The sequence below is a fragment of the Dendropsophus ebraccatus genome, chromosome 6, assembly GCF_027789765.1.
Source record: "Dendropsophus ebraccatus isolate aDenEbr1 chromosome 6, aDenEbr1.pat, whole genome shotgun sequence".
Lineage (NCBI taxonomy): Eukaryota > Metazoa > Chordata > Amphibia > Anura > Hylidae > Dendropsophus > Dendropsophus ebraccatus.
The window spans coordinates 146,962,685-146,976,341 of NC_091459.1; the positions used below are offsets into that span (position 1 = coordinate 146,962,685).

A 13,657-nucleotide genomic window follows, 5' to 3' on the forward strand; every position below is an offset into this window, starting at 1 on the left:
GGCCATGATTCCTACAACCCAGCGAGTGATAGGATGGAGGAGACGGTGATAAGAAGGATTAATAAATATTAGGTCCAACCTGGGACCGTCCCTCTCAGAACTATGATATCAGTGAGTGCCGGTCAGATGGATTCAGATCTCTATAGAGAAACATGGCCGGTCAGATGGATCCAGATCTCTGTGGAGAAACATGGCCGGTCAGATAGATCCAGATCTCTGTGGAGAAACATGTCCGGTCAGATGGATCCAGATCTCTGTGGAGGAACACGGCCGGTCATATAGATCCAGATCTCTGTGGTGACACATGGCCGGTCAGATGGATCCAGATCTCTGTGAAGAAACATGGCCGGTCAGATGGATCCAGATCTCTGTGGTGACACATGGCCGGTCAGATGGATCATGGTGGTCTGGAGTGGAGTTATGACCCACCCGGACTATTGGTCCCGCAACCAACAGAAAGGGGATATGACCCAAGCAGGATGCAATGGCTGTGTAGGTGCTTAGCGAATAACCACTGAGTCCAGTTAAAATAAACTTTTCTTTACTGCAGGAAGGCCTAATATGGTGATATACAGTAGGATCTTGACTTGATGATACACTTTAATCTTTAGTGACACGACCTGTGCTGAAAGTTTAAGGAGAAGTATAGACGTGCTGACTGAGTTGCGTGCTAAGAGGTAGAAGAGGTTTAGAGAAGTAGAGAGGAGGATGTTGAGAGACTCCAAACCCAATGTAGTACTGTGCTCTGCTGGAAGTTTAGAAGGAGAATAAGTAGAATACTTGAGAGTAGAGAGAATACATAAGCCCGTGTTTTGACTCTTTGGTCTTTGCACCACCTATTGCCCACCAGTGTCGAGCGACCCATCCTAGAAGGTGACACAAGCTCCAGACCTTGTTACCTGGGTTGATCAGAGTGGTCATAGTTCTCTGATGACACCCACGCTGCGAGATAGAGTACGTAGGCTTTTAGCAACTTTGCTCTATCCGGATCAGTTCCTCTTTCTTCAGGATACTGTCCTGCACTTTTAGAGGTTCTCGGCGTGGGTTGGGGTGATCCCTGACTTGTCCTCTCTAAGTGTGCGTTCAGCACTGCATAGTGTATAGAAGTGCTGCTTTCAAGAAAAGATTGCTAAGGTGTCCGTTCATCCGCTACAGAGACCAACCCAAAAACACTTCACATGGGACCTGGCATAAGCCAGGGCCCTACTTGGCTACTGCAGGGACCGTTTTGGTTTGCGTCCTTCCTCTACCAAAGCCAGAGTAAGGGTACTATTAGACGGAACGATAATCGGCCCGATTTGGCCCATTATCACTCCATGTGATAAATACAAGGATCAGCCGATGACAACGATCATCGGCTGATCGTTGATATAGGTTAGAACCTATATTTGTTGGGCACCAACCGCGCATCGCTACGTGTAATAGACTGACGACTGACAATATACATTACCTATCCACACTCCAGGGCTGCTACTGCGGTTCGCTTCTCCCTAAGTCCCGCGTGCTCTAGCTTCAGAGCGGCCCGTCAGCTGACACCCCGCTCAACCAATCACAGGCCGCTCTGAAGCTAGAGCGTGCGGGACCCGGGGAGAAGCGGACCACAGGAGCAGCCCTGGAGTGTGGATAGGTAAAGTATATAGTTTAAGCAAGGGCTGCAAGGACATTGGTAACGATGTCCCTGCAGCCCTTGTTAAATGATTATCGGGCCGTGTAATAGGCCCAGTAAACGAGCACCGATCTAGCAGATCGGCACACGTTTACAGGTATTATCTGGCCCCCATCGGCTCATGTAATACCACCCTCAGACTCCCTTAGGTGTGGCTGCACTTCCTCTCCCCATGTGACCTCCTCCCACAGCATCTGTAACATGTGCTGTGAGTGGGTGAGAAGAGAGTGCAAGAGAGAAAGAGAAGGATAGAGATAGGCAGAAAAGAGAGAGCTCTCATTGAATACTTAGGTACACAATATACATAAGAGCGACATCTAGTGGCAAAACTTACCTCATTCGAGACTTTATGTGGCCTCCAAGCCGCCTCGACCCACACGGTCTCTATAGTCTATAGTCAGCTCTTGTGTATGACAGGAGAGGATGAAGTATCTTACCAAAAAGGCTGGAAACGAAAACCTAATAAAGACTTCTCAGCGTGCGACTGGGATAAATCATGTCACTTTTATCACAAAGGTCGTGTAAAAGACAGGAAACCAATTATAACATTGTGTCGAGGTGTTACAGAGCCCCGGCGCTATTACATGAAATTTATCCTTCTGAGTCAGCGATGCTGTGTCAATGAGGCGGGGCCTTGCTGATCCGTCCCCTAGGCCTGCAGCATCTCTCTCCCCGCCGTTCATCTTTTTTGGCACGCCCTTAGGCTGAATCTTCAGGAAGCCAAAGATGACAATCCAGCCCAGGGGTATGCCGAAAAAGAAGAAAGGTGTGGAGAGAGGCACAGCAAGCCTAGGGCACAGATGCCCTAGGCCCCGCCTCATTGACACTGTGCCACTAGAATAAAATTTTTGTTTTAGCCCAAATACCAGCCCCAGGAGCCAGGCAAGCCTCGGGATCAGACATTCTTTGATATAGATGACAAAACGGTACCAGCGGTCTGTGTGTACAGATTCCCTTTTAAATGCTTATGGAGGCTTCTGTAAACCATTTGTTCACGAGATGATCGCAGATTCAATGATGGTTTAACCATCGGCCCACTTCTGTCTGATCTGTTACGCCTACCATTAGGTGTGTGCCATGTGAGGTATGGGAAAGAGGCAACTACCACATACAAAAACAGTGGACAAAGTTGACTTTATTTTGGCGAGAACCAGGTGAGTCAGTGTGCTGTTGGTTTAGTATCCCAAGTTCTAAGCTACTACTGTTCTAGAACCCTACCTGATTGAGAACTTTAGTCCTACAATAAAACTAGAACTTCCAAAAGAACCAAAAAAAAATGAATCAGTGTATTTAGACTTCAGTATTGAGGGTAGTCAAGAGCTGGGCTGTCCTAGTAAGAATCTGAGCGGTTTTATAGGAAATGGACAGCGTGTTGGATGAGGCCAGCCACCAAGACGTCTTCAATGTGCAATTTTAAAAAATAATTCATGCTGTGTCCATCTCTTTATTTCAAAAAGTTCAAAAATTTGAATTTGCACAAAGTTTCAGTCCCGAGTTTGGTCAGATTGGTCCTTCTCTCTCCATACCTAGATGAATATTTCTTCAGAGAGAGCCTTAAACCTGGACTATAGCCGAGTAATTTTTACACACCAATCTATATTGGTGCAAAAAGACGTCCCCCCAACAGGGACAATAAGTGGAGACATTTTAGAAACAAGGCAGCCCCAACATTAGACATTAATTTATCAGGACACATGAGTGACTTGTGTAACTGGCCCTACTGCTAAAGTTTCTGCCGCAGCCTCCGCATAGAAAAGTCTTGGTCCCTGAATGCCCCTTCTCGTGTTTCTTACAACTTGCCGCATTGCAGAACTTTTTCCCACATATAACACAGGCGTGAGGCTTATTATCTCCACTCTGGACTCTCTTGTATGGTTCCTCTCTCTGGTGGAAGCTTCTTTGGAGATCTTTCCCATATTCTGAGGTAGCTCGGACCTTCTCCTCTGAGTGCTCCGTCCTGTGCACTTCCAGCTCAGACTTATGGGTGAAGGACTTCCCGCATTCGTCACATGCAAATGACATCTCCCCCGTGTGGGTTTTCATATGAGTAGCAAGGTTGGAACTCTGGCTAAAGGTATTTCCACATATGTTACAAGTGTAGGGTCTTTCTCCCGTGTGGGTCCTTTCGTGTCTGGTCAGCTGGGACTGGAGCCTGAACCGTTTGTGACATACAGTACACGACCATGGATGTCTTTCCTCGTGAGCTTCTTTATGGAGATTGTATGCAGTCAAGTCTTTGCACACCTCCCCGCACTCACTACAGGTAAGACCATTGTCCTCCGAGTGGTTCCTCTGGTGTTTCCGATACCCCGATCGAGTGTAGAAGGTTTTATCACACTTATTGCATTTGTAGATGGTCTCCGTCATCAAGGTAATGTTCCCAGCAGAGTCAATGGTGCTCCTCTCTCTAGCGATTGACTTTTCAGGAGAAGACCTATCAGAGCTTTGTACTCTCTCTCGTGGCTTGTAGGCTCTTTTTCCTCGTTTTTCCACATGTCTGAGGTTGGGTTTGGTTTGTAAACTTTTTTGGGTGTTGATGGGAGCAACATCTTCATATAGGTCTATGCAGGTTACTTCTTCATCTGCTTGGAAGAAACACATCGAGGAGTGTCAGAACAAAAATGCACCATAGATTATGAATTTTCATAAATTATTTAGGATTGAAGACAGTTCTATTTTTTAAAGGGTCTTCTAGTCTTTCGGTAACAGACCAATTTTGGCATACTGTTATACTGTGACCTAGTGTTAGAGAAGAACTTGATGTTCTCAATCTCAATGCAAACCTTCTAACAGAAACTCCCCCTATCATTTATACTGGATACCCTCAGGTACCAAGGCCCGACTGAGAATGGTCCTCAGCACCATATAGTACGTGCAGTATGGAATCTAGTGACCAAAGACCAAACAGGATCTGGAGGACCCACCTGAGCTGAACGTTCTTTGGAAAGACCTCTCATGTGAATAGACGTCCCAGACCTCTTCTGCCTTATACTCAGACAGATGACTCAAGTCTCCGGGACCCAACCTTATCGAAAGAAAGATAAGAAAGAGTCAACAACATGAAGCCCAAGGAGGGAATGATCATAGGACAGTAAGATTGAGAGAGACAGGAGGTGGAACCAAAGGGAATCAGTACTGGCAGGTCAGGAACCACTGGTACAGCTTGTCTCTGTTTTCTTGGTGGAATTACGGGACTATAACTATGGTTATGGTTATCATTATAATTATGGTAGTATAGTGGGCGACATCGCTATGGAGACTCATATTAATGGAAAAATGGTAGCTACCACCACCATGAGGAGACTGCAGCTGACCTGGTGGACGACATGGTCATAGGGGTGCAGAGGAGAACACCCTCATGGAGACATGGTGGAGGATGCTAAATAGGATACACAGAGGACTATACCAGGGACATTGTGGACACCACCCTCACAGGGACAAAGAAAGACTCCTTCATGGGGAGACTGCAGCTGTCCCTCTCATGGGGACACAGTGTCTGACACTGCCATGGGGGCACAGTGGGGACCTGACAAATGCCGATACCATGGGGACATGGCAGTTGGCATCACATGGGCAGGGTGGCCGACCCTGATGGGGAAACCTTGGCCAACACTACCACTGGGACACTGATGGGGGCATTTTGTCTGGCAATGATCTGGGCACTGTTATGGGGACAGAATAGCTGGCACTGTCATGGGGGCATGGTGGTTGGTACTATTATAGGGTCAGAATAGCCGACACTGTCATGGGGACATGGTGGTTGGTACTGGAATGGGGTCACAATAGCTGGCTCTGTCATGGGACCATGGTGGTTGGTACTGTTATGGGGACACAATAGCCAGCTTGTCATGGGCAAACACTGGTTGTTACTGTTATGGGTACACAATAGCTGGCACTGTGGTTGGTACTGTTATGGGGACATGTGGTTGGTACTGTTATGGGGACATGTGGTTGGTACTGTTATGGGGACACGTGGTTGGTACTGTTATGGGGACACGTGGTTGGTACTGTTATGGGGACACGTGGTTGGTACTGTTATGGGGACACGTGGTTGGTACTGTTATGGGGACACATGGCTGGCAGTGTTATGGGGACACAATAGCTGGCACTGTTATGGGGACACAATAGCTGGCACTTTTATGGGGACACGTGGTTGGTACTGTTATGGGGACACGTGGTTGGTACTGTTATGGGGACACGTGGTTGGTACTGTTATGGGGACATGTGGTTGGTACTGTTATGGGGACATGTGGTTGGTACTGTTATGGGGATACGTGGTTGGTACTGTTATGGGGACATGTGGTTGGTACTGTTATGGGGACATGTGGTTGGTACTGTTATGGGGACATGTGGTTGGTACTGTTATGGGGACATGTAGTTGGTACTGTTATGGGGACATGTAGTTGGTACTGTTATGGGGACATGTAGTTGGTACTGTTATGGGGACATGTAGTTGGTACTGTTATGGGGACATGTAGTTGGTACTGCTGTTACAGCATTGCAGCATCTTATACAATCTATATATAGGAGAATGGATTTACCAGCAGACATCGGAGTCGGAGGAGTTGTCGTCGTGGATGATGTAGTGCGATGCTCCCGCCATCCCGGCTGCCGTCTCTCTAACTCACAATCATACACAGGGATCCTACAGAGAGAAGAGTATAAGAGAGTATCCGATCCATCTAAGTGGTGATACACACACAGCAATCATACACAGGGATCCTACAGAGAAGAGAGTATAAGAGAGTATCCGATCCATCTAAATGGTGATACACACAGCAATCATACACAGGGATCCTACAGAGAGAAGAGTATAAGAGAGTATCCGATCCCTCTAAATGGTGATACACACAGCAATCATACACAGGGATCCTACAGAGAGAAGAGTATAAGAGAGTATCCGATCCCTCTAAGTGGTGATACACACACAGCAATCATACACAGGGATCCTACAGAAAGAAGAGTATAAGAGAGTATCCAATCCCTCTAAGAGGTGATACACACACAGCAATCATACACAGGGATCCTACAGAAAGAAGAGTATAAGAGAGTATCCAATCCCTCTAAGAGGTGATACACACACAGCAATCATACACAGGGATCCTACAGAGAAGAGAGTATAAGAGAGTATCCGATCCCTCTAAGTGATACACACACAGCAATCATACACAGGGATCCTACAGAGAGAAGAAAGTATAAGAGAGTATCCGATCCCTCTAAGTGGTGATACACACACAGAGCAATCATACACAGGGATCCTACAGAGAGAAGAGTATAAGAGAGTATCCGATCCCTCTAAGTGGTGATACACACAGAGCAATCATACACAGGGATCCTACAGAGAAGAGAGTATAAGAGAGTATCCGATCCCTCTAAGTGATACACACAGAGCAATCATACACAGGGATCCTACAGAGAAGAGAGTATAAGAGAGTATCCGATCCCTCTAACTGGTGATACACACACAGCAATCATACACAGGGATCCTACAGAGAGAAGAAAGTATAAGAGAGTATCCGATCCCTCTAAGTGGTGATACACACACAGCAATCATACACAGGGATCCTACAGAGAAGAGAGTATAAGAGAGTATCTGATCCCTCTAAATGGTGATACACACAGAGCAATCATACACAGGGATCCTACAGAGAAGAGAGTATCCGATCCCTGTGGTGATACACACACAGCAATCATACACAGGGATCCTACAGAGAAGAGAGTATAAGAGAGTATCCGATCCCTCTAAGTGGTGATACACACAGCAATCCTAAGAGGAGTGTATCACCAAATCCCAATAATCAGCAGGAGCCGGATTACTCCCCCTGTCAGCCAGAGACAGAGCTGCTACTACTACTACTACTACTACTACCACCATCATATACGTTATCATTAACCCCTTCAGCACTGTGGACCACCAGGGATGTTATTATTAACCCCTTCAGCACTGTGAACCACCAGGGATGTTATCATTAACCCCTTCAGCACTGTGGACCACCAGGGATGTTATTATTAACCCCTTCAGCACTGTGGACCACCAGGGATGTTATCATTAACCCCTTCAGCACTGTGGATCACCAGGGATATTATCATTAACCCCTTCAGCACTGTGGACCACCAGGGATGTTATTATTAACCCCTTCACCCCCATAGACCGGCATTGCCAAAACTTTAGCGCCTGACAATCATAGTGATAACAACCCGCGAGGTTATATGTGATATCACCACAGGTGCCCGGTGTGTTGGCGGTATCAGTTATAGGACGTCTATATTTTGGGGGGAGTCACAGATTTTGGGGTGAGGTGGTCCGGGATGAAATATTACGGCTGTATGACTGAAAGTCTCCATAAAGCTTTAGCAAGGACTCTGCAGCAGTTGATAAAACTACAACTCCCAGCATGCCCTGGTTCTCTGCGGTCAGAGACCACTGCCAGTGCGACACACAACCTGCAGCGACCGCATCAATGCAGCCTGCTAATACATGTATATAAATGCATAATACATGATCTATGCGGGGGAGGGGGCAGCATCTGCAGAGCACACAGCAGCAGCCAGGAACTCTGCACCTTGCCCCCCCCCTGGTGACTCCCCCTCCCCCCCCCCCCCCTCACTTACACTGCAGGGTGGGGGTGCGGGGCTCCTGGGTATATGGGGTCCCCCGAGTCTGCAGGCAGATGGTGCATGTGTCAGGAAAGGAAGGACCACCCAACCCAGGAACCAGATCCCAAACAATGCTCTCCCTGACCGCGGCATTGTGGGAGATGTAGTTTCCTGTGAACAGAGGGAGGAGGAGGCTGATGTGTGCGGTGTCACAGCCTGAGCCTCCTGTATATTATATCACCTGCAGCCTCCTGTATATTATATCACCTGTAGCCTCCTCTCCTGTATATTATATCACCTGTAGCCTCCTGTATATTATATCACCTGTAGCCTCCTGTATATTATATCACCTGTAGCCTCCTCTCCTGTATATTATATCACCTGTAGCCTCCTCACCTGTATATTATATCACCTGTAGCCTCCTCTCCTGTATATTATATCACCTGTAGCCTCCTGTATATTATATCACCTGTAGCCTCCTGTATATTATATCACCTGTAGCCTCCTGTATATTATATCACCTGTAGCCTCCTCTCCTGTATATTATATCACCTGCAGCCTCCTCTCCTGTATATTATATCACCTGTAGCCTCCTGTATATTATATCACCTGTAGCCTCCTGTATATTATATCACCTGTAGCCTCCTCTCCTGTATATTATATCACCTGCAGCCTCCTCTCCTGTATATTATATCACCTGTAGCCTCCTGTATATTATATCACCTGTAGCCTCCTGTATATTATATCACCTGTAGCCTCCTCTCCTGTATATTATATCACCTGCAGCCTCCTGTATATTATATCACCTGCAGCCTCCTGTATATTATATCACCTGCAGCCTCCTGTATATTATATCACCTGTAGCCTCCTGTATATTACATCACCTGTAGCCTCCTGTATATTATATCACCTGCAGCCTCCTGTATACTATATCACCTGTAGCCTCCTCTCCTGTATATTATATTACCTGTAGCCTCCTGTATATTATATCACCTGTAGCCTCCTGTATATTATATCACCTGTAGCCTCCTGTATATTATATCACCTGTAGCCTCCTGTATATTATATCACCTGTAGCCTCCTGTATATTATATCTCCTGTAGCCTCCTGTATATTATATCACCTGTAGCCTCCTGTATATTATATCACCTGTAGCCTGCTGTATATTATATCACCTGTAGCCTCCTGTATATTATATCACCTGTAGCCTCCTGTATATTATATCACCTGTAGCCTCCTGTATATTATATCACCTGTAGCCTGCTGTATATTATATCACCTGTAGCCTCCTGTATATTATATCACCTGCAGCCTCCTGTATACTATATCACCTGTAGCCTCCTCTCCTGTATATTATATCACCTGTAGCTTCTTGTATATTATATTACCTGTAGCCTCCTGTATATTATATCTCCTGTAGCCTCCTCTCCTGTATATTATATCACCTGTAGCCTCCTGTATATTATATCACCTGTAGCCTCCTCTCCTGTACTGTATATTATATCACCTGTAGCCTCCTGTATATTACATCACCTGCAGCCTCCTGTATATTATATCACCTGTAGCCTGCTGTATATTATATCACCTGTAGCCTCCTGTATATTATATCACCTGCAGCCTCCTGTATACTATATCACCTGTAGCCTCCTCTCCTGTATATTATATCACCTGTAGCTTCTTGTATATTATATTACCTGTAGCCTCCTGTATATTATATCTCCTGTAGCCTCCTCTCCTGTATATTATATCACCTGTAGCCTCCTGTATATTATATCACCTGTAGCCTCCTCTCCTGTACTGTATATTATATCACCTGTAGCCTCCTGTATATTACATCACCTGCAGCCTCCTGTATATTATATCACCTGTAGCCTCCTCTCCTGTATATTATATCACCTGTAGCCTCCTGTATATTACATCACCTGCAGCCTCCTGTATATTATATCACCTGTAGCCTCCTCTCCTGTATATTATATCACCTGTAGCCTCCTGTATATTATATCACCTGTAGCCTGCTGTATATTATATCACCTGTAGCCTCCTGTATATTACATCACCTGCAGCCTCCTGTATATTATATCACCTGTAGCCTCCTGTATATTATATCTCCTGTAGCCTCCTCTCCTGTATATTATATCACCTGTAGCCTCCTCTCCTGTACTGTATATTATATCACCTGTAGCCTCCTGTATATTACATCACCTGCAGCCTCCTGTATATTATATCACCTGCAGCCTCCTGTATATTATATCACCTGTAGCCTCCTGTATATTATATCTCCTGTAGCCTCCTCTCCTGTATATTATATCACCTGTAGCCTTCTGTATATTATATCACCTGTAGCCTCCTGTATATTATATCACCTGTAGCCTCCTCTCCTGTATATTATATCACCTGTAGCCTCCTGTATATTATATCTCCTGTAGCCTCCTCTCCTGTATATTATATCACCTGTAGCCTCCTGTATATTATATCACCTGTAGCCTCCTGTATATTATATCACCTGTAACCTCCTCTCCTGTATATTATATCACCTGTAGCCTCCTCTCCTGTATATTATATCACCTGTAGCCTCCTCTCCTGTATATTATATCACCTGCAGCCTCTAATCCTGTATATTATATCACCTGTAGCCTCCTGTATATTATATCACCTGTAGCCTCCTCTCCTGTATATTATATCACCTGTAGCCTCCTCTCCTGTATATTATATCACCTGCAGCCTCTAATCCTGTATATTATATCACCTGTAGCCTCCTGTATATTATATCACCTGTAACCTCCTCTCCTGTATATTATATCACCTGTAGCCTCCTGTATATTATATCACCTGTAACCTCCTCTCCTGTATATTATATCACCTGCAGCCTCCTGTATATTATATCACCTGTAGCCTCCTGTATATTACATCACCTGCAGCCTCCTGTATATTATATCTCCTGTAGCCTCCTGTATATTATATCACCTGTAGCCTCCTGTATATTATATCACCTGTAGCCTCCTCTCCTGTATATTATATCACCTGTAGCCTCCTGTATATTATATCACCTGTAGCCTTCTCTCCTGTAGATTATATCTCCTGTAGCCTCCTGTATATTATATCACCTGTAGCCTCCTGTATATTATATCTCCTGTAGCCTCCTGTATATTATATCACCTGTAGCCTCCTGTAAATTATATCTCCTGTAGCCTCCTGTATATTATATCACCTGTAACCTCCTCTCCTGTATATTATATCACCTGTAGCCTCCTCTCCTGTATATTATATCACCTGTAGCCTCCTCTCCTGTATATTATATCACCTGCAGCCTCTAATCCTGTATATTATATCACCTGTAGCCTCCTGTATATTATATCACCTGTAGCCTCCTCTCCTGTATATTATATCACCTGTAGCCTCCTCTCCTGTATATTATATCACCTGTAGCCTCCTCTTCTGAATATTATATCACCTGTGGCCTCCAATGCTGTATATTATTACCTGTAGCCTTTAATCCTGGATATTATTTCACCTGTAGCCTCCAATCTTGTATACTATATCACCTGTAGCCTCCAATCCTGTATATGATATCACCTGTGGTCTCCTGTATATTATATCACCTGTAGCCTCCAATCCTGTACATTATCACCTGTGCCACTAAGTTGTCTATGCACCTGGCCAAAGGAACTCACTCCGATTCTCACATTGGGAGAAAGAAGAAGTGTATGATGTGTTTTCCCCTCTAGGTGTCACTACTGTATTTATTGTATGTCCTATGTTCTTCACGGCTGAAGTAAGCATTGGGTTAACTCTGTTATGTCACATGTTTGTTCTAATCCTATCACAGGTGCAGGAATTTTCCCTCCTTTCTTTCTCTTATTGTAGCTCTTTCACACACACAGCCCCACCTATTACCAGTAGGTTTAGTTTGCCCCTATAAAAGGGATATTAGTTCCTGGTTCAGAGGAGTCCTCCACTTGGTTTTGTTAGAGCGAGCAACACAGAGAGACAGTTCCTGCTGCAGTACAGTCAGGGCCTAGCCTAGGCCAGGACCCTTGGAGTTGGAGATTCTGGAGTATTTTGTTAGAAAAGTGGGAGAGACAAAGAGTGAGAGACGTTTCCTAAGTTGTTAACCACCGCTGGCATGCAGTGCTAGACCCCTCAGGAGGAAAGGACTTCCTCTGAGGTTCACCTTGTCCACGCCAGGGATACTCTCAACAAGACAGGGGGCCGCATTCCTGAGCTAGGTACTGACCCCATTAGGACAAAGCTGAAGTTTGCCTATGTATCCTACTGTAATGCATAGCTATCCTTGGAAATCCTGGGAGGTCTGCTCAACTCAGCACCTGGGACCTCGCACTACCCTACCAGGACGAGTATCCCGACACTATAGGGTATAGGGCGTTCAGATCAAGTAAGGGATCTATATGTGAGTACGAGTATCTTCTTCTTCTTTCGTTCTTTACTACGCTATCCCGGCATCTACATTGGTCAGGGCCCTCAAGACGCTCCTCTACTCTCACGTCTACAGTTACTACTTCTTCTACCTCTCACCTGCACCTGCAGTTACCGAAGCCTTATTGTGTATTGCAATTGATTTTAAGTAAACAGACGTTATTTGGGTTAAGCTGCTGGACTCTGCCCATCATTCTGCACCTACACACCAGGTTACACTTGGGTTATCCAAATCTGCTGAAGCAGTGCCTGCTTGACTGGGGTTGGGTACCAATGCCACTCCAGGCTAAGTGACAAGTGCCTCAGTGACCCTACACCCACAGAGCTGCCATAACACCACCAGAGCTACCCCGGCATACATCCCGCAGGCCTGCTGGCTTTGCCCGCACCTCCTTCCCTGTATATTATCTCCTGTAGCTTCCTGTGGCTCCTCGAATCAACAGTTCTAGAGTGTCAAAGCTATATACATTCATAACCATACTCATCCTCAGGCAGAGGTCGCAGCAATAGTGTATTCTGCATGTCCTAAGACGAGAAGACGAAACTTGGACCAAACAGGCAATGGTTGAGACGTGCCAAGTCTCAAGACACTGTATTAGGAATAGTATTTTGGGGGGATTCAAAAATTGCATGAGGAAGTAGGTCCAAGCACAAGGTAACAAAGTAAATAGATAGAGTTTACCAAAGTGATAAAGCTAAATGCAAAGCAACAAGAGCAACAGGATGCAAAGAAGTGAACAGGAATAATACAACAAAATGCAGTCAATTCTATAGTAAGACTCTTACAGCAATCTTGAAGGGGGGGGTTTCCTTTATGGAGTCACCAGTAGAAAGCAGGTCTGAACGCTGGCACAGTTCCATCACAATGTTCCCATTCACCATGTTGCCAGTGTCAGAAAGCTTCAATGTTCAACACCAATGTACAGTTTTCTTAACCTTAAGATTCCAACCATTCACCAT

General features: G+C 45.4%; 1 protein-coding gene across 1 annotated transcript; it reads right to left on the reverse strand.

Annotated features, from left to right (window-relative positions):
• Positions 1-3,096: 3,096 nt before the first annotated feature.
• Positions 3,097-8,420, reverse strand: LOC138794517 (zinc finger protein 664-like). The gene is made up of 4 exons (XM_069973201.1): positions 8,279-8,420; positions 6,208-6,311; positions 4,591-4,691; positions 3,097-4,248 (listed from the first exon to the last, which is right to left on the reverse strand). Exons 2-4 carry the CDS (start codon positions 6,267-6,269, stop codon positions 3,344-3,346), a joined length of 1,068 nt encoding a protein of 355 aa, XP_069829302.1. The 5' UTR covers positions 6,270-6,311; positions 8,279-8,420; the 3' UTR covers positions 3,097-3,343.
• Between the last annotated feature and the right edge of the window lie 5,237 nt (positions 8,421-13,657).